Source organism: Panthera pardus, unplaced genomic scaffold (assembly GCF_024362965.1).
Source record: "Panthera pardus isolate Hobbes unplaced genomic scaffold, ASM2436296v1 HiC_scaffold_20, whole genome shotgun sequence".
In the NCBI taxonomy this organism is placed as follows: domain Eukaryota; kingdom Metazoa; phylum Chordata; class Mammalia; order Carnivora; family Felidae; genus Panthera; species Panthera pardus.
The window spans coordinates 92,978,816-92,998,393 of record NW_026526766.1 but is presented as its reverse complement, the minus strand read 5'-3'; the positions used below and the strand labels follow the sequence as shown (position 1 = coordinate 92,998,393).

Sequence of the window (19,578 nt, the reverse complement as noted above, 5' to 3'; positions counted from 1 at the left end):
TTTTAAATGTCCAGAACAATAAAAAAGTAATGCTCAACAACAGATAAAAGCACCTTTCATGACATGAAAGGGGGCTCAGCACATAGCGTGTATAACTGAGAGTGCACACAAATGTGGCCCCGACCTCACGTGCAGCTCGATCAGAGCCCAGATTGTGGGGACCCGTGTGGGGTTTCCTGTCGTCCACACCCGCTGCTCTGTTGCTTGCAGCTTTGAGGGCCGAAAGGGCAGAGCTGGTGGGGGGAGACAGGGCCTGTCTCCCCAGATCTATGGGCTGTGGAGGGGGGAATCAAGACCCAGCTTTGGCCCCAAAGTCACTGTCCCCCCTCCCCAGGGAGTTGGAAGAAGGGCTTCTGGACCCCCAGACGTACCCGCAAGCTCAGGGCCACCAGGTGTGGCAGGACAGTCAGAGAGAATCGGAATCACCTTCTGGGCCTTCCCGGTGCTGCCGGGAGGGTTTGGAGGGAAGGATATGCTGGGTCTGCAGCTGGGGTATGAGGGTCAGGCAGCCGAGCTGAGAGGAGAGGATGAGAGGAGGGCCTGCCTGGGGCGAGGCTGCCATCCAGGGGGAAGGAGCTGTGAGCCCTTCTGTCCTGTCCTGGCTTCTACCCTGCAGAGGCCATGGAGACCCTGCGAGGGCAGCTCTCTACTCAACGCAGGACAGGCAGCCCTGGGTGCGGGTCCCGGGACACAGGAACAGGGAGACGGGGAGACGGGGACATGGGAGCTTGGGGGTATAGACACAGGATGGGGACAGGGGGACACAGGGAGAGGGACATGGCACAGGGACACAGGGACTGGGACATGGGATAGGGACACGGGGACAGGGGCACAATGATGGGCAAGTAGGGACACGACACGGGGACGTGGGGACACAGGGACGGGGACATGGGGTCCCAGGGACCCAGGGGCGGGGACAGGGGATGGGGCCACAGGGATGGGGACAGGGAAACAATGGTGGGCAAATAGGGCTAGGGACACGGGGACATGAGGGACACAGGGAAAGAGGGACAGAGACACAGGGATGGGGACACAGGGGTATAGGGACAGAGGGACACGGGGATGTGGGAACGCAGGACCACAAGGAGCGGGGCACGGGACAAGGACAGGACATGGGGATGGGGGCACGGGGACAGGGACACAGGGATGTGGGGATGGGGACAGGGACTGTGCAATGATTGTGGTGTGGCATTCGGTGACCATGGGGTGACCACACCCCTGGGGTGGTATGACATGATCAACTGTCATTGTCACCATGCTGGTTGCCACAGTGACAGTCCTGGGACAGTGTGTGGGGCAGCTAACTGGCTGCTCCCCAATCAGCCTGGCTTGGGGCCCCGGGTTCTCAGGCTGCAGCCAGAGCGCAGGACCCCAGCCTTGGCCTGTCCCAGCACTAGACAGGCCGGACCTGGGCAGAGACTGGGGTCGTGCTGGCCAGGGACAGTCTTGGCACGGGGACAGGTGACTCACCTTCCCTTTGTGGCCTTGGGCAGGGGGTGGCTCTGCTGATCTGGACCCTCACGCGTGCCCAGGACCGGATGCCAAGGGAGAGGTGGCCCCCCTGGTGTCTGGGCACTGGGTACCTGCCGCAGCCCCTGGCCCTGAGGGGCCAGTGGAGGGAATAGCCTGAGGGGCTGGGGTCAGGGTCCCAACTCCCAGCAGGGGCCTGGGGCCGCCGCCTCCCGACCTGGGCTCTCGGCAGCTGCGTGTCTGCACCGTCCGAGCCCCCGCCTGGGCTCCGAGGCCCCTGCTGCTGCCACAAGGCCTCACACTCTCGCTTGGACAAGCCCCTTCCTCAGAGCCGCTGGCCTTCTGCGTGAGCCCCCTCCTTGCTGCCGCCACCCCATCTTGCCGAGGCTCCCCCACTTCTCCTCGGGGGTCAGCCCACGTGGCCTTCGCAGCCCTGCCCTCAAGAGCCCGCCCTCCGTTGTGGGCCGTCACTAGGGGCGCAACGCGGCCCAGGGCATCACCCAGCGGCCCAGAGGCTGGGAGAGGCCTGGGTGTGTCCCGGCTGGGCGGGGGGGGGGGGCGGGGGGGGCAGCTGGGACACTGGCAGGTCTCTCCCACCTCCCCATGACTCAGCAGTGGCCCCTAGAGGACAGGTGGCTGGGTGCACGTCCCCTGCCCCGACACCACGCCCTGGAGCCCTCTCCCGCTTCCTGTGTCTCCAAGGTGACCGTCTCCGTAGCGACACGGTGGGTGGCAGGAACCTGGAGGACCCGGAGAAAAGGCATCAGGAGCCCGGCGGGGCGGGGGAGGTCGAGCCCAGAGTCCAGCCCCGCCCGGGCTGTCACGTGAGGGTGGCACGCCGGTCATGTGACCGCAGCCCGCGGCAGAGCGGAGATGGGGACCCAGCTCCAGCCGGCCCTCCCCCGGGCCCTGACCCTGCTGCTGACGCTGGGGCTGTGCAGCCCGGAGGCTGGGGGTGAGTGCGGGCCCGTGGGCGCCCCCCGCCGCCGTGCCCAGTGTCCCCATGCGCTGAGCACCACGCCCCTCCAGCCCACAGAGTCCCCCAGTGTGACTTCCAGGAGGGCTACTTTGAGCAGCTTCTGGACCACTTCAACTTCGAGAGGTTCGGCAACAAGACCTTCCTCCAGCGGTTCCTGGTGTCAGGTGAGGTGGCCCTGGGGGTCCCGGGGCCCTGAGGTCCCGCCCTGTGCCTCACCCGCCCCCTCCCGCCTCCGCCCGACAGAGAAGTTCTGGAAAAAGGGCGAGGGGCCCATATTCTTCTACACGGGCAATGAGGGCAACGTGTGGTCCTTCGCCAACAACTCGGGGTTCATCCTGGAGCTGGCGGCACAGCAGGGGGCCCTGGTCGTCTTCGCGGAGCACGTGGGTACACGCACTCGTGGCAGGGGAGGGCGGGCGAGGGCGGGCGGGGCCCGGGCTCAGCGTCTCGTCGGCCACCTGCAGCGGTACTACGGGAAGTCGCTCCCTTTCGGAGAGCGGTCCACACAGCGCGGGCACACGGAGTTGCTGACCGTGGAACAGGCCCTGGCCGACTTCGCGAGGCTGCTCAGCGCGCTGCGGCGGGACCTTGGGGCCCAGGACACCCCCGCCATCGTGTTCGGTGGCAGGTGGGTTCTCGCCCGTCTCATTTCTCCCTGAGGCACAAACACGTGGGCGGCCCCAGGGCCAGAATTTCTGGGAGACGCGGAAGTCTCGGGTCCTCCTGGGGGCACCGTGGGCTCCAACAAGGGAGAGCGGAGAGGGGCGTTGGGGAGGCTGTGGCCCCAGGCGCTCTGTGTCCCCGCGCAGCTACGGGGGGATGCTCAGCGCCTACATGAGGATCAAGTACCCGCACCTCGTGGCTGGGGCGCTGGCAGCCAGTGCGCCCGTTGTGGCTGTGGCCGGCCTCGGTGACTCCTACCAGTTCTTCCGGGATGTCTCGGCGGTGAGTGAAGGTTCTGGGGCCCACGGGCCGGACCAGGCTATGGTGGCAGCTGCCACGATCCTCCTTTCTCCAGGACTTTGAAGGCCAGAGTCCCAAGTGTGCCCAGGGCGTGCGGGACGCATTCCGGCAGATCAAGGACTTGTTCATACGGGGAGGTGAGCAGTCCCCCCCACAACCCACTGACCGCCCCTCGCCTCCTTCCTTCCCCCCAATCCTCGCCCAACAGCAGCCTCCGAAGGCCACCGTCCCGCCTTCTTCTGGCAGCTTATGACACGGTCAGCCAGGAGTTCGGCACCTGCCAGCCCCTCTCCGGCCAGAAGGACCTGACCCAGCTCTTCGGGTTTGCCCGCAACGCCTTCACGGTGCTGGCCATGATGGACTACCCGTATCCCACTGACTTCATAGGGCACCTTCCTGCCAACCCGGTCAAGGCAAGGGGACTCCGGCTGGGATCTGTGGACGGAGAGGGGCCCGGCCGCCCCGGGGTGGCCAGCGGTGGCCAGCCCGAGCGCCCTGAAGCCACTCTGGGGCCTGGGACCAGCGAAGGCCGAGCGTGGGTCTTTGGTTGGCACCCCTAGGTTGGCTGCGACCGGCTCCTGAGCGAGACCCGGAGGATCAAGGGGCTCCGAGCGCTGGCTGGTGCGTCTGCCCCTCGGCCCTGGGCCTGGTGCTGAGCGTGGGGGGGTGGGTGTGGCTTGGGGGCAAGGGTCACGTGGAGGCCAGGAGCACAGCTGCCCCCGTGCAGTCCCTAGCCCGGCGGGGGTCGGTGGGGGAGGCTCTGCTCCACGGGGTCTCCGACGAGTTCCGGCCCGGCCACCGCCTGGCCACCCTCAGCAGCCGGAGCGGCAGCTGAGAGCCCCGCCCCCAGGAGCCCCACGCCTCACGGGCACGTGTCCCCCACCGAGGGGGCGGGGTGGCCGTGCAGGCCCCCGGCCCCAGCGCCCCTCTCACCAGGGCTGGTGTACAACTCCTCGGGCACGGAGCCCTGCTATGACATCTACCGACAGTACCAGGCCTGCGCGGACCCCACAGGCTGCGGCTCGGGCCCTGACGCCAAGGCCTGGGATTACCAGGTCCGGGGGTGCCGCGCGGGGGTGCGGGGTGAGGTCGCCCGCCCCGCCGGGCTGACCTCGGTGTGTGGCGTCCCACAGGCCTGCACCGAGATCAACCTGACCTTTTCCAGCAACAACGTGACCGACCTCTTCCCCGACCTGCCGTTCACGGAGGGCCTCCGCCAGCAGTACTGCCTGGACACGTGGGGCGTGTGGCCCCGGAGGGACTGGCTGCGGATCAGCTTCGGGGCGGGAGGTGAGGCTCGAGATGGTGGCCTCCTTCCCTCTGTGCTGAGCTGACTCCCCCCCCTCCCCCCACTCCCCCGATCTCCGTGGCTCAGAGCTGGGGGGCTGGGCCCGCTCTCCACCCCCCACATCTGTGCTTTCAGACCTCAAAGCTGCCAGCAACATCATCTTCTCCAACGGTGACCTGGACCCCTGGGCAGGGGGCGGGGTGAGTCTCCCTGGGTTCGCCAGACTCCGCTCAAGAACCGGCTCTGCCCTCGCCAGGCTGCACACGTGGTTCTGTGGGTTCGGTGCCGCCTTTGCTCTTGTTCCCGCTTTATCCCCTCCTCTCCTTTGCTTTTTTCCCTGACTTCTTTACGTGAACTGACATCTGGCTCGTTCATCTCCGTCTCCCCCTTTCAATGAGGCCGTCACGGCCACGTAGTGTCTTTAAGTCATGGCCTCGGCTGTGCCCCACGGGCTGGGACACGAGGCCCTGGAGCAGGTGGCACCGGGCGGGCGAAGGTGGGGTCGGCCGTGGCCCAGAGCACGGCGAGTAGCCGACGGAATGTCCTTCGACCGACACAGATACAGAGAAACCTCAGCACCTCCGTCCTCGCTGTCACCATCCGGGGGGGAGCCCACCACCTAGACCTCAGGTGCAGTCCCGCCCCGGCAGGGGAGCGACGTGGGGCCCCAGGCCGTGGCCGGGTGTGGGCCGAGGTGGGGTGAGGCGAGGCTCGGGCCTGCTGCCCGGCTGAGGCCCCCGCGCCTTCTCCTTAGAGCGTCTCACCCACAAGACCCCACGTCTGTCCGGGAGGCTCGCAGGCTCGAGGCCAGGCTCATCGGCGAGTGGGTGGCCGCAGCCAGAAAAGAACAGCGGCTGCAGCTGGCCCAGCGTGGGGGACTCGGGGGGGGCTGAGGAGCGCTCCCCGACTCGGGACCGGACAGGCCCGCTGGGGAGCAGCTCAGGGCGCTGGGGGTGAGGGGCTAAGGCCAAGGGAGGGGCCAAAGAAGCATCTGGTGGCCTGGCTGTGCACAGCACAGCGCAAAGCATGGTGTCTGTGGTCCTCATGGGGTGACCGGGCACACTGCCACACCTCTCAAACCAGCCTCATGTTTAATAAAACAAAGCCCTCAACCTGTGTGTGGTCTCAGGGCAAGGGGTGGGCGCTGGGGCCCCCTGTGGCCGGCCCAGGCGTCCTTCCGGGTGGCCCACTGGAGAGGGGGGCCGCAAAGCTCTGCCCACGACTGCCACCGCGGCTGCACCCCTGGGTGGGCAGCTGCCAACCAGGCCCCTGGGTGCAGAGGAGCAGCCAACAGCCATGAGGGGGTACAGAGCCCTGTTCCAGGCACAAAACACACGGGACTAGGGGCCAAGAGCAGAAGGCAGCCCCAAGAGCGGCCACCGGCCCCCAGGGCTGCTGGAGCGACAGGAGTATAGAGTGTCTGAGAACTGAGGTCCTGCCCAGCACTGGGAGCCTTGGTCTCTGCAAACGCAGAGAGACTCAAGCTTTTCAGGCAAAGAGGACCTTCCGGAAAGAGTATCACATAGAGAGGAGCTGGGCCTGTCCCACGGGGCCACCTGGTTCCAGGAGGCAGGATCCCAAGCAGAAGCTGAGGTTTGTTTCTGGAAAAGCGCCCTGAGTCCGTGCTCAAGGAGGGAAACAGCAGCTGCTGGAGGAGGAGCAGGTGCAGGGCATCAGCTCCCACGGGAACCTGGACTCCGTGTCCACACCGCCTCCTACCAGCTCTCCAGCCTGATGGTGACGGTGGGAGTGTGACGCATGCCCCGCCCATGGCTCAAGGAACACAGGTTCCATCACAGACACGGGAGACACCAGTCGGGGCAAATCCACGTTTATGCTGCCTGGAAAGTCCGTTCTGTCGGGTGGTCCAGGAGCAGGATGAACTCGTCCACCCGCCCCTCCCCGCCCCTGCAGGGCCGGGGGAGGATCCCTGAGTCCAACATGTAAACACCACAGCCGGCCAGGTGCCCGGATTCGCAGGAGGTCACAAGTGCCCCCCCCCCCCAGGACTCCCGGGTCAGGGCACATTCACAGACTCGGAGAGCCCGGGCTGAACCGCATGTCGGGCTGTCCCTTCAGCTCATCTCAGAACATGTGTGGGTCCAGGAGACCCAGAGCGGCCCCAGGGGACAAGCAGAGACACTGGGGCCACACAGAAGACGTTTGGGGATCAGGAATGTAAGTCATGATTCAAGCAGGAAGGTCCCCAGCAGGTGGGGCCTCGGGGATTCACAGCGCTGACCTCACGACACCATCCGACGTCATGAGAACCACAAGCCAGAAGTGCAAAGCCAGCGGCAAAGCACCGGGCGCCCAGCTGCCCTGACCACCTCTGAGGCCCTGAGAGGTCAGGCTCGGTAACCCCCCGGGGAATGTCATCAGCCTGACCCTGGAGCACGGACAGTCGGCCGAGGGGACACGCCGCGGCCAAGGTCAGGAGAGCGAACCTACCCAAGGCCAGGGTTCCGAGGACAGGTACCCACAAACGCAAGACGTGTGAGGCCCCCGGGCAGTGCCCACAGGGGGGTCACCCCACCCTAGGCGGGGCCCAGATGGGCAAGGGGTGAGCCTCAGTGTTGAACACGTAGGCGTCCAGGCTGAGCAGGGCCGGGTCGTCGGAGAAGAGCAGGTACAGGTACTTGAGCGTCTCCCCCAGAAAGAAGCTCTCCATCTTGTCCCGGGGCTGGGGATTGAGGGGATCCTGGACGTTGCTGATGGAAGAATAGCCACCCGAGGGGACCTGCCCGAGAGCGGAGACCGCGGCGTCACCACGGCCGCAGGCCCAGCCAGCTCCCCACGCCGGCCTCAGCCCTCGGGGGCGCCGGCGGCCGCAAGGCCCCCGGCCGGGGCCTCTGCGCCTCACCGCGGCACCCGTGGCCGAGGGCAGGGTCTGAGGCAGACGACCCCAAGGTCCACCGGGGGGACCGGCCCCCCGGAGCTCAGCCGCAGCTCCTCCAGACGGCCCCTCAGAGACGCCAGCCGCCCTCACGTGACCCGACGTGCAGCCCGCGCTCCGGAACCCGGAGGGGGCCTACGCGGGTCGGGTTTTGGCGCTCTCTCTCTGCCGGGGTGGGTGGCAGGCCCCGGACACGGCGTGACCTCCGAGCCACGGCCCAGACCGCGAGACGGGTGTCGGGGCCACGGTCACGGTGCCGTCTGGGGTGGGAAAGGGCCGCCCGGGGCCACACGGAGGATCCAGGAGGAGAGTCGCCCTGTGCACACCGGGCCACAGAGCCTGGTCCCCGAGACCCTGGGGCACATGGCGCCGAACTCCCGAGGCCACGGCGGCGAGCCTGCACCGCCCCCGCCCCCCTCTGGCTGCCCAGGGGAGCCCTGCCCTAGGGGAGCAGGGACTAGGGGCGGGGCGGGGCGGGGCGGGGCGGGGCGGGCGCTCACCCGCGTGTACTTGTTGAAGCTCTGCAGGATCTCCCAGCCCCAGTCCTGGTACTTGCGCTCTCCCGTGAGGCGGTGCAGGTAGAACAGACTCTCCACCGTCTCGGGCCGCAGCAAGTTGTGCCTGTCGGCCGGCTGGGCGGGGGAGGGGGGCAGGGAGGGATGGGGGACACAACACGGGCTGAGCTCGGCCGGCTGGGGTGGGGGGTGGGGGGTGGGGGGACCCGGGAGCAGCTAGGCCGGAGCTAGGCCGAGCCCGCAGGGCGCCCCCACGCCCAGACCCCGGCCCGGCTCACCTTGACCTGCACGTCCTTGCGGTCGCTCTGGGGGTACAGGTTGAAGTGCACGATTTCGGGGCTCAGCCCCGTCTCCATCTGGCGGTTCATCTGGTAGCAGGTGTCCATGAGCGCCCGGGCCAGCTCCATGTGGTCGGCGGGCAGGCCGTGGTGGGCGCCCAGAGCCAGCGTCCCTGGCAGGAAGCACACCAGGTGGTCCTGAAACCAGAGCGGTTTCCTCACCACTGTGAGTCGGTGGCCACGTGGGGCAGGGGCGGGGGCCACACCGGGTGCAGGGTCCAGCGCTACCTCAGGCCCCCCGCATCCCCAGGGGTCGACGGGCCTGAGCGGGGACTCCTCAGGGCCCACAAGGGCAGGAACGTGGAAAGCGACGCCACTACGGGCGCGGCCCCTGGAGCTCCACATGGGCAGGGGGGAGGGTGGCGGACGGACACCCGCCTGCCAGGGGAGCGGATGCTGACCCGGGTCTGGCCCTGACCCCACAAACACTGATGGAGTACCAGGGGCAGGGGACAAGTAACTAGACCCAGGGCAGGGGGCAGGGGGCAGGGGGCAGGGAGGAGAGAGGGGAGGGGAGGGAGGAGGGAGTGGGGTCTTGGGCATGGGGGGAGGGGTCTTGGGGGACGGGAGTGGCACCCCGGGGGAGGGGCCGGGGACCCATCACAGACCCCAGCCTCCCCTTGCCGCACACCGCCGCGCAGTCCATCATCGACCTGTGAGGGCTCACGCCCCACGACCAGAATCTGAGCCATCTCTCCAACGTCCAGACTCGCGGAGCCACCGGGGGCCCCGGTGGGTGGGTGCGGCCCCCTACGCCCCCCTACGCCCCACCTGCATCACGACCGTGCTCACCATCTTGGCGCTGAAGCGGCCGTGGGCCAGCTCCCCCACAAAGGTGAGCTTCCTGGGCTCAGACCTGCGCAGCAGGTGCCTTTTGATTCCCTCGACGGCTTCGAGGTAGTCTTCCAGTAACCTGTGAACCGGCAGGCCCCGTGGGCTCAGGCCAGGTGGGTGCGCGGCCCGACCCCCCGCCCGGTTACCCAGGAACGGGCACGTGGCCACGAGCTGCCATCCCCACGCTAGTGGCCAAGAGGCCTGGCCCTGTCTGGGGTGGCACCACGCCAGCCCGGAGATGCAGGCTCGTGGCAGTCAGCGGCCTGGGGCACACACGGGGCTGTGCCCGCCGCTCCCCCGAACAGGGTCGTTCCTCTCAGCCGGCCCCCGTGGACCACCCGGGACCCCACGTGCCCACCAGGGTTCTCTCAACGTCCCCACGTTCAGGCGTGGGGAACTCCGGCTCCCCAGGCGGGATGCCCTGATCTCTGCCCGTAGGGGTCGGCCCGGAGCTGCCCCCCCCCCCACCCCCCCAGCGGTCCTAGGTCGTGGTCACCCTCTGGCGTGAGACTTCAAGGATTTCCAGTTCCTTCACTAGAGTGACCTGTGTTTTCCCGACCGCACGACGAGGCTCCCCGAGGCACTGCTGTCTGGGAAAGCGCACGTCTGAAGCGTCAAGCAGGCAGCGTGGGGAGGCCCAGGGGCCCCTGGCCACCTTCTGCTGGGGAGCGGACAAGCAGAGCCGCCTCCACAACCCCGAGGACGACAGCTCGGCCGGTGAGCCGGGGGCCCCTCGGCCGGGCCCAGACCCCAGGCCCCGCCTGGCGCAGAGGGGCCGGGGACCTCCGTGACCAGCCAGGCGTCCTCTCTGGCACGAAGGCCGTGCCGGGAAGAGACACGTCCCCCGCGGAGGGGCCGAGTCCGGGTCCGGCACGGCCGCTGCCTCCTGACCGAGAACTCGGGACAAGGGGAGCCTCGGGGACCCCGTCCCCGAGGCAGCAGGAACAGGCCTCACTGCGTCTCCTTCTTTCCGCCCTGGATCCACTGCTTCAACAGGTACTCGTAGTAGCTGTCGGCCCTGGCGCCCAGAGTGAACACTCCCATGTGAGTGAAGAGGCCGCTGTGCGTGTTGATGAACATGGGCACCAGCCCGTCCTTCTTCCCCGACAGGGAGTGCACACGCCTCGTCACCTCCTCCGCGGCCTCCTGGGACACACACACACACACAAGGGGAGAGCGCGGGTGAGCCAGGGGGACGGGGCTGCTGGACCTCGGGCCAGCCGAGGAAGGCGGGCCTCGTCGGCTCACCCCTCCTCCGTGACAGGCGGGCCCGTTCCCAGCGGAGGACGGAAGAGGACGGAAGAGGCCGGCGTCCCGGCCCACGGCGCTCCCCTGCCCGGCTGCACCGGGCAAGGGCTTCTGAGGGTGGCCCCAGCCACACGGCAACCAGGTCCCCACCCTCACACGCGGCTGCCTCGATGAGCGGGCGGATGCCGAGGGCCCCGAACACGGGGCTGAGCTCCTCCTCCTGGCAGGGGACCGTGTCTGAAGGCCACAGCCGCGGTCCCCGGGACCTCCTGCCCAGGCGTGGCCGGCTGCTCCCGCTCGCTGGAGGGAAGGCAGGCGCGTCTGCTTCCGAGCCCGCGGTCGCGGCACACCCGCCCGCTGATCCTGCTCATCCTTCGAGACCCAACCAACCTCAGCTCCTCCCAGGCAGCGCCACGCATCTGTGCTCCATGGCCCTGTGCGCGTTTGCTCACGGTGCTCGGGACCCCGCCTGGGGAGTGACTTCCTGGCCTCCACCCGCCACGTACGCCCGCCCCCTTTTACAAAGTGCTCTGAGGCAGGGGCGGCTTCGGTTTCCCTTGGGTCTCCAGCAGCTACAGAGATCCGGCATCGCGACGGCGCCCGGCCGACGTCTCAGAGCAGACAGAGAGACGCTGAGCTTCCGGAGTACGAGCCAACGACAGGAAAGCCGCTAATCCGCCGACAAGCAGACAGGCACCCGGACGCCCGCCTCCACCCGGGAGATGAACACGGGGCCCGTGGGCGTTTGGAAAACGCCACACGTCATCAGGACAAAATCCACAGCCCAGAGGAGGCACCCTCGCGTGCCCACCGCGAAGGCTACCGAGAAAGACCGGAGGACAAGCGCGGGCTGCCGCGGAAAAGCCAGAGCCCTGTGTGCGCCTGGAACCTTCTCCCGGGAGCGCCGCTCTTACCACCCCCGCGTGGGAAACAACCCAGCTGCTCCTCAACGCACCAGAGCCCGGACAGCACGTGGTCCGACCGCACGATGGCAGACCACCGGGCCACGAAAAGCGATGCTTTGGACACGTGCTACGACACGGGTGCGCCTCTCCCGGACGCTTCCAGCGCGGACGAAGACGTCACGCGTGGCGACAGAACCGGCCACGGACGGCCCACGCCGTACGTAGGACCTCGCTCACGCCGAGCGTTCCACACAGAGAAAGCCACGCACGACGAGTGGATTTGCGGCCACCGAGGCAGGGGGCCCCGGGTGGGAGCGCTAGGGTGCGCTGGCCTACTTCCTGGGGTGAGGACCTGGTTCTGGAATCAGACGGTGGCAGCCGCTGCCCACGTGGGACTGCGGCGCGACGTTCAAGCCAAGAGGCAAAACTTCCTGACGTTCAAATCGCAGCTCAGGTTTTTAAGGCAGAGGAAGGGTGACAAGGCAGAGCGCCAAGTCCAGAGGGTCCGCCGCGTGCTGGAGACTCACCCACGAGGAGAGGGACCACGGCCAAAGGGGTCGGGGCGAGGGCCAGGAGCGAGGTCCATAAGGACCGTCAGCGACGGGCTAGCAAGGCCGAGACCCACGACTGTGGGCCCCTGCCTCGCTCCCGGCACGGACCACCCCCGGGGGCCACCACAGCACGAGGCAGGGGGCAGTTGGGACCCCACGGACACGGGCCCGCGCTCGGACTCAGCCCCCAGTCGACGCGCTTCCCGCCCGCGCAGCTGAGGAAAGGCGAGGGACGAGGGACCGGAAAGCACAAAGGACGGTGGTCCTGCGGCCCGGGGTCAAGTCCACGCACGCCTCCGCTTGGCGAGACGCCCCCGGCCGGCAGGCCGGCCCCCCCGTACCTGAAACTTCTTACTCCCCGTGAGGCGGGAGAGCTCTCGGAACTCCAGCTGAATGCTCGTGACCTCGGCCACCGTGCTGTCCGAGGTCCAGCGGGGCGGGTGGGCGGCTCCGGTGCCGATGTTCACGTCCGAGTATGGGATCCTGGAGGGCGTCTGGAACGCAGGCAGCAGCCGATTCCCAAAGTCTTCCTGATGACGCGACACGACGAGGACCGAGGTGTCCCGTCACACGGCAGCCTCGGCTCCGTTCCACGACGCCCACCCTCCCGCCCCACCTCCGCCACCCCCGCCACCCCGCCACCCGTGCTCACCCCCGTGAGTGGACACGGGACCTCACTGGCTTCACGTGGCCTCGGCGCTCAACTGCGGCGAGACCGAGGAGCCCCGAGAGCACTTCCCCACGGGTCGCGACGGTGACAGGGACCTTCCCACGCACGTGCGCGGGAGCGAGACCCGGAACAGACCCCCGCCCCCACCCCCGGGGGCCCCTCGAGCCGCGGAACCTCCGCCGGCGCCCGGACACTCACGGCCTTCCTCAGGAAGAGGTCGTCCCCGGACAGGTGGTAGGCGCTCAGAAGGCCGCCCAGGATCCGGATCGTGCTCTCGAACAGGTTGACGTCCACGTCTTTCTGAAACCGGAGCTTCTTAGACACCCACTTGCGGGCTTCCTCAAACTCTGCGACAGGAGACGGGGTGGGAGCAGGAATAGGTTACAGGTCCCGGCGCCCCCGTGACCGCTCGCCGGCTCTGGGGCCACGTGCGTCCTCGTGTCTCTCTCTCCCGAGCTCTCTCTCTCTCCCTTCCCACGGCAAGGGGACACACCGCGGAGCCCCCTGCACCCGGAGGACGGGGAGCCAGCGTGCCGTCGTGAGCACCAACGCTGACGGGTAAAGGCCACGGCCCAAAGGGCCACGTGAGTAACTCGGGGGGAGCCTCTGGCCTCTACGGAACACCGGAAACGGACTCCGAGAGACCGATTCGGAAGTACCCAAAGACCCGTAGCCTCAACCACACCCCGTCCACGTGGCCTGAGAAGGGTGTGACGGAGAGACCCGGGACGCCGATGGCCTTATCGGATCACGTGCCGCCTCCCACCAGGGAGCCCCTTTCCGGCTAGCACAGGAGCACGGGCTGGAACTGCCCCTGGGCGCCAGCCCAGGCCTTCGGCCGGGAGCCGAGGGGGCGACTGCCCTGAGCGTCCCCGGGACGCCTGACATCAAGGGACAAAGCGACTGCCTGCCACCCAGGGGAAGGGAGAGCTCCTCAGACGGAAACAGTGGCGTCTACACCCTCCAGGGCACGGCTCGCTCACTCGCGCGCCCAAGCGTTCTACCAGGGGAACCTGGCCGCGTGCTCGGGGACGAGCAGGTACCTTTTTTCAGACCCAAAATCCACATGGTGTCCAGGGCGTCAATCAGCGTAAGTCCCAGGCCAAACCACTCGCTGAAGGACCTGGACACGGGTTTCAGCTCGTCGTGGCCCCAGGCGAACTTGCGGTAGCCGGTCCACGCGTGGCGGAAGGCGTCTATCACGGCCCTCTGACGCTCGTTCGGGGAGGCTGGGAGGAAGACGGCGGGTCGTGGGGACCGGAACCGCCCAGGGTTCAGACACCGCCCCTCTGCAGCCCCAAGCTGCGGGGCGCTCGGTGGGGGGGTGGGGGGGGGGACACCGTCCGGGGCCGCAGGTCAGCAGCGGACGACCCCGAAGGTCGGGGCGCGGCGCCGCTGGGCTTGGAGCCGCACGGCTGGACGCGGCTGCCAAGGTGGCGAGGCCTCCAGGGCCCACACGCGACGGCTCGGCCTCTCATCCGCCTGGCCTGCGCCCGTCCGCCTCCACCAGACGCCCGGCGGGCACGACCCTCTGGAGCTGCGGGGAACACGCGGTGGGCGGAGGTGTTTGAGGCAGCAGACCGGTGCCTGCCGCTCCGCCACGGCAGCCGCGCTGTGCAATCAGGCCGGGGGAGCGTCAGACGTGGCGGGCGGGCCCCGGTGACCTCCACGAGAGCGCCTCATCTCACAGGTGCCCACGTCGTGCCTCAGCAGCTCCGGGTGTTTTCGGGGAGGGAACAGCGTGTGGCGGACACACCCAAGGCCGCCCTGGGGCCCTTCCAGGGTGGCCTCGACACCGACCGAGAAGGTTTCTCCCCTCCACACGTCGGAGGACCAGGCACAAGTTACAGGGCCACCAGGCGGACAGAAACGTGAGCGTCGACGGCTTCGCGACACGTGTCCTCTCGGTGTGGCCCGAGGCCCAGTCGTGTTGGTATCTGCGGCTTTGACATCGGTCCTCAGAGCCCCGCGACCGCTCTGCCTCCCCCCACACGCCCGGGCCGCCCGTCCCGGCTCTGGGCTCCTTCTTCCTCCTCCCCTCAGTGGCAACAGCGACAGGACTGGAGGGTCACAGCCTGGGCCCCAGGCTCAGCTGACCTGGCGCGAGCCCCCGCTCCGGGAGGCAAGTGGCCGTGGCCGCTGCCGGCCTAACCTCAGGTCTCCCGTCCGTGGAACGGGCCTACGACAGACCGATGACCTCAAAGGCCGCCACGAGAACCGAAGCAGACAGGCCGCACGGAGTGTACAAAGCGCCAGTGCCCCGAGGGCCCTCAACTACAGGTGCCAGAACGCAGGACCCCAGGACCCCACCGAGCCGGGGCCGTGTCTCCACTCTCCCCAGGCCCCGCGCTGGCACGGACGCGGGCAGTTCCCGCACAGGCGGCCTGTGGCTGCCGCGATGGGCCTGGGACCGCGGGCCGCCGTGGAGCCCCGTGTCCTCTCCAAGGCTCTACAGAGAGCTGGGGCCCGCCCGGGTGCCCAGCTGGGTGTCCACGCGCCTTCTCCGTCACCATGTCCGGGTGAGGCCCGACGGGGCGCAGGCGGGGCCTTACCTGGTTGGTTCTGAATCCCGGGGGCCTGTGAGGAAGGCTTGGTGGGGGGGCCCTCTGCCTTTCTCGAAGGGGGTTCGGTGCCCTGCTCCGGCTCGATCACTGCACCCCTCCAGCTTCAGGGAGAGGAGGAAGAGGAGTCAGCCGGCTTGAGGGCAGAGATGCAAACGCCCGCGGTCACAGCCTGGCTGGGCTCGTGGCGGCCCTCCGCTCCATGCGGCACGACGCGGAGAAGGCAGGGCCCCGCCCCCACCGGGGTCCCGCTCTCTCCACTGTCTGCTCTGAGAGGAGAAGCCGCTTCAGACAGCGCGCCCATCCTATCCCTTTGTTTTTCAGGAAACGTCAAACGGACCGGCCTCTGCGTATCTAGCGACCCGTGCTGCCTCGTCTCTGACGCTCCCTGTACCTGACCACCGTTCTCTGGGTGCTCTCTTCCTGACGAGCGTCGCCCACCACCTCGTCCCTCCGCCTCGTGTCATCCTGCCTCCGGTCCTTGGAGTCTTTGTCGGGGGCTCTAATCTGCAGGTTGGGCGGTCCCCGTCGGAAATGCCTCTGAGGCTTCTAGATCAAAACAAGAGCCACTCGTGAAAACAGTTCAACGGCCCAGGAGCTGCCACTCTGTTTCCACCTGGGATGCTCTCCCTATCAGACCCAACCCCACGGACCGCGTGGAATGGCTGGTGGCGCACGGCCCCCGGAGCAGATGCCTTCCCGCTCCCACGGCAACGTGCAGATTTGGCCAGAAGATCCTTTCTCACGATCTCCGGGCCCTGACCAACCGGGACGGAGACTGTGCCAGCGGGCTGGCGCAGCCCCGGACAGTGGGTTAGAATCCTGGCCCGGAAGGGTTCCAGGCCGTCACAGACCCTAAAGATAGCAATAAAGGGTCAGAGCCACGTCCCCGTGGACGGAGGCGCAAAGAACGCTGTCCCGGGCCTGTGCCCCAGGACTCCCACCCTTTGTCCTCAGAACCGGGTGGCCGGGGCACCGGGTCCAGGGACGGAGCGCAGGGGCCCAGGCGTAGCCCGTCGTCAGCAGAGGGCAGGAGGAGGCCCCTCCTCCGCAGGACACAGCAAGGAGGCCGACTCAGGGATCGAAAACATCTCTGCCGCTCGGTACCCACAGGACCCGTGAAGAGGTCCTCGTCGTAAAGACACAAGTGCCACGGAGCCGGGACGCCCGTGGCCAAGAGAACGGGATCTGGCCGCACACAAAGCACCGGGGCTGACCCAGGCCTGGGGCACAAGTGCCGGAGTCTGAGCAGCAGAAAAGGTCCCAGCGGCCCCGCCACAAGGGGCCCCGCCCCGCGCCCCAAGGCCCGGACCCGGGGAGCCGTGCACACCGACCCCGGCCGCCACCACAGACGGGAGCGCGGGCCTCCCGAGCAACGGAAACGTGTCTTTCGGCGGGCAGCCGTGCAGGCGGGCTCTGCTCCCATCGCCGTCACGAGAGCCCAGGTGCACGAGAGCGGCCAAGAGGAGCGAGAGACGTGCGTGTCGGCTCCACGAGGGAGGACGTGAGCTGTTTGACGCACAGCCTCCGAGTAAGACGGGTTGCAGAGAGGCCTCCTGGCCGCTCCCCGTGGGGCCCGACCCCGGCCCCCTTCCCCGCCCACGCCCTCTGAAACTGCAGCTCCCCGAACAAGCCCAGCTCCCCCTGCCTCGGGCAACGTCACTGGACTCAAGCCCTGCTCTCCCGACTCTACCCAGGACCGGCGGCTCCCCAGTCTCACACCGCAGTTCAGCGTCCCGTCCCCAGCCTCATCCCTGGAGGCGACTGCTATTTTCCTCCCGGGATGGACACCACGGGCCACCGGCCTGCTCCCGCCGGCCTGCAGCTCCTCCAGACAAGGGGCGGGTCTGTTTCGCTCACCAGCAGGTGTCCAAGGGGAAGGAAGGAAGGAGAGAATATTCCTCCTCCTTGCCCCAGGCGTCATCCTACTGGCTCAGGATAAGGGGCGCAGGGCGCGCACATCAGACAAACAACAAGGGAAAGAACTGCTCCCCCGTCCGTGTGGAACATCACGCGCGGTTCTGAAACGCCCGTGGGACCGATCCCGGTCGCAACCCCACGTGTAGTTCACTGAACGTACCTGGGGTAAAAGCCCCGGCGAGTTTTCTGGATTAGCATCTGCCTTCCGAGGAGCCGGCAAGACGGGCGGATCTGCCGGTCTCACCTTCCGCTCTTCCGCTGACCTGCCATCCACGGCTAAACGAGAGAACAGATTTTATCCCAAACGTGCCGCACAGCCCCAAGGAGAGCCCGAGCGAGCGCGTGGAGGAGCACGTCTAGGCGGGCACTCCTCACCACGAGAGGACACCGTGAGACCTGGGGAAGGTCCTTTAAACCAACTCAAGAACGGCCAAGGGTAACCAACCCTTCCTCACAGCACTTGGCAGCTTCCGTCCTGCAGCCCAGCCCACACGGACCTCCCCTCAGCGGCTTCCCTTCCAGGAAGCGCGGAAGCCGGCCTAGGTGCAGCTGTCTCCAGCCACCTGCAGCAGCTCCTGAGCTTTCCTCCCCCACAGGGGTTCCCTACGCCCTCACCCAGACTGCCCGGGCCGCTCGGAACACAGGGTAACACGTGTGAGGGAGTTCAGGGAGCGTGTCTGGACGGGGCACGCGACCTCAGGACCCGACGTCTCCCCCGTGAGGCACAGAGAACGGAGAGGCCGGCCCTCACACCGGACACCCAGGAAGCAGTCGGGCAACATCACACGAACTCGAGCCACGTTCTAGCAGGGTGGCTAAAGACACTCTCCGCTCCTTTTCATCTGCGCTTCTCGCCAACTCGCACACGCTCCAGGCGCTTAAGGCGCGCGGCCAGACCGCTTCTGCCCAGCCACCCGCAGTCAGTGACGCACACGCACGGGGTTGAGGCACACGCGCAGCCGGTACCTCTCCACTGGTCAGCCACGCTGATGTAGGACAGGAGCCCGCAGAGCACGAGAAACGTGAGGAAGAAAAGGATCACGTTGCGCTGTAATCTCGACAGCTGCTTCCATTTCTACGGGACGGAAAACAACACAGCTGGGACCCGTGCAACCGTTGCAAATTCAGGGAGCACAGTGGGTAACTCCCAAGGTCCGGTTTCTGAACCGGGGGAAGCGCCCCGGCGGCAGAGACTGACGAGCCGCGGGGATGTTCCAGACGGTATAGGGGAACGGAAATAAACAACAGACGCAGAAACCATACGTGTCCTATCGCAGGGGCAGTGAGGAAAGGCTCGCGCCACGCGCGTGCTCCGTCTCAGGCAGCCGGCGGGACCCCGCATCTGCCCAGATGTGGGAGTGTCGATGCCCTGCAGCCCGAGACCGCGGGGCTCCTGACCCACCGCACCGAGGGGCAGCCTACAGCTTTCCTCCTCCCCGACCCCGCCCCGCCGAGCGCGGGCTGTAAAGACGGCCTGCGGCCGGCGACCACCGCTCCCCGGGCCCGGACGAGCGCCTGAGCTCCAGGCAGGGGGCGGCGGGCGGGCCGCGGGACCCCGGCCCGGCGCCGACCCTCACCCTCCAGCACGAGCGCCGCCGCCAGCTTTTGCTGCCGTCGTAGCTCTGGCCAAGGCTCAGCGTCACCGAGATGAAGTCCCGATGTGGCGCCGGCGGCGGCGGCGGATACATGACAGCGGTGGCGGCGGCCCGGGCGACCCCGCCCACTGGCGGCGTCAGGAGGCCGGGCTCTGAGAGGCGCCGGGGGCTTCGCTGGTCCGACACCCGCGGGCAGCCATCGCAGCGCCGTCCACACCCCGCCCATCGCGCGCGCGGCCAATGCGCCTGCGCCGCGCCCTCCTATTCCCCACCGCGCCTGCGCCCGCCCTCGTGGCCCCCAGCGTGCGTGTTTACGTCCCGCCGCGTCGGCGCACGGCCGCACCTGCGCCGCGACGCGCTTGCCCGCCCGCGCCTGCGCGCAGCCCGCCGGCGCAGAGCCTGGGACTCGGCCGGGCGCCGCGTCCCCGGGACCGGCCGGCTCCGTGGCGTTGGCAGGACGTCCGGCGCCCCGCGCCCCCGCTCCGGGGCTCGACTCCCGGCCCCGGGCGGACTTCCCGGCCCAGAGCTAGTGGGGGCCGCAGCTCAGCGAGAGGACAGCGGGTCCGGTGCGAGCCCGAGTCGAGGCGGGGCGGCTGTCGGTGTCCGCTCTTTGGAGCCGATGGGCTTGGGGGCGCGCGGACGACCGCCGCGGCGACGTGTGCGCGCGTTTCCCCTCAGTAGACACGCAGCAGGGCGCAGCGAGCCCCGCAGCGCCGAGGGCCGTCCCCGCTCCTTGCCGGCCCCCTCGGGTGAGCCCGCCGCCTCCCGCAGTCCTGGCCGCCGCACTTAGGGGTGTGTGGCGGGCTCCCCGGCGTGTGCGCCTCCCTGGCTTGTCTGAAGCTGCC

The 19,578-nt window shown here is 68.2% G+C and overlaps 2 protein-coding genes across 3 annotated transcripts; one reads left to right on the top strand and one right to left on the bottom strand.

Annotated features, from left to right (window-relative positions):
• Window positions 1–2,107: 2,107 nt before the first annotated feature.
• On the top strand, window positions 2,108–5,812 carry DPP7 (dipeptidyl peptidase 7). Of its 2 annotated transcripts, none has more exons than XR_002076926.2 (13): window positions 2,108–2,425; window positions 2,500–2,613; window positions 2,693–2,832; window positions 2,914–3,077; window positions 3,259–3,394; window positions 3,468–3,549; window positions 3,659–3,825; window positions 3,973–4,033; window positions 4,349–4,467; window positions 4,578–4,702; window positions 4,836–4,900; window positions 5,260–5,330; window positions 5,455–5,498. XR_002076926.2 is itself a non-coding variant. In XM_019438402.2 (13 exons), exons 1-13 carry the CDS (start codon window positions 2,344–2,346, stop codon window positions 5,591–5,593), a joined length of 1,497 nt encoding a protein of 498 aa, XP_019293947.2. In that variant the 5' UTR covers window positions 2,124–2,343; the 3' UTR covers window positions 5,594–5,812. The 2 variants fall into 2 exon arrangements, 1 of the variants encoding a protein (XP_019293947.2); XM_019438402.2 differs by having other exon boundaries at window positions 2,124–2,425; window positions 4,546–4,702; window positions 5,455–5,812.
• A 703-nt stretch (window positions 5,813–6,515) lies between these two features.
• Window positions 6,516–18,964, bottom strand: MAN1B1 (mannosidase alpha class 1B member 1). The gene is made up of 13 exons (XM_053908588.1): window positions 18,716–18,964; window positions 18,105–18,213; window positions 17,299–17,414; window positions 15,613–15,767; window positions 15,210–15,322; window positions 13,701–13,886; window positions 12,856–13,004; window positions 12,329–12,517; window positions 10,239–10,429; window positions 9,242–9,362; window positions 8,390–8,587; window positions 8,097–8,228; window positions 6,516–7,440 (listed from the first exon to the last, which is right to left on the bottom strand). Exons 1-13 carry the CDS (start codon window positions 18,824–18,826, stop codon window positions 7,228–7,230), a joined length of 1,983 nt encoding a protein of 660 aa, XP_053764563.1. The 5' UTR covers window positions 18,827–18,964; the 3' UTR covers window positions 6,516–7,227.
• Window positions 18,965–19,578: the final 614 nt, after the last annotated feature.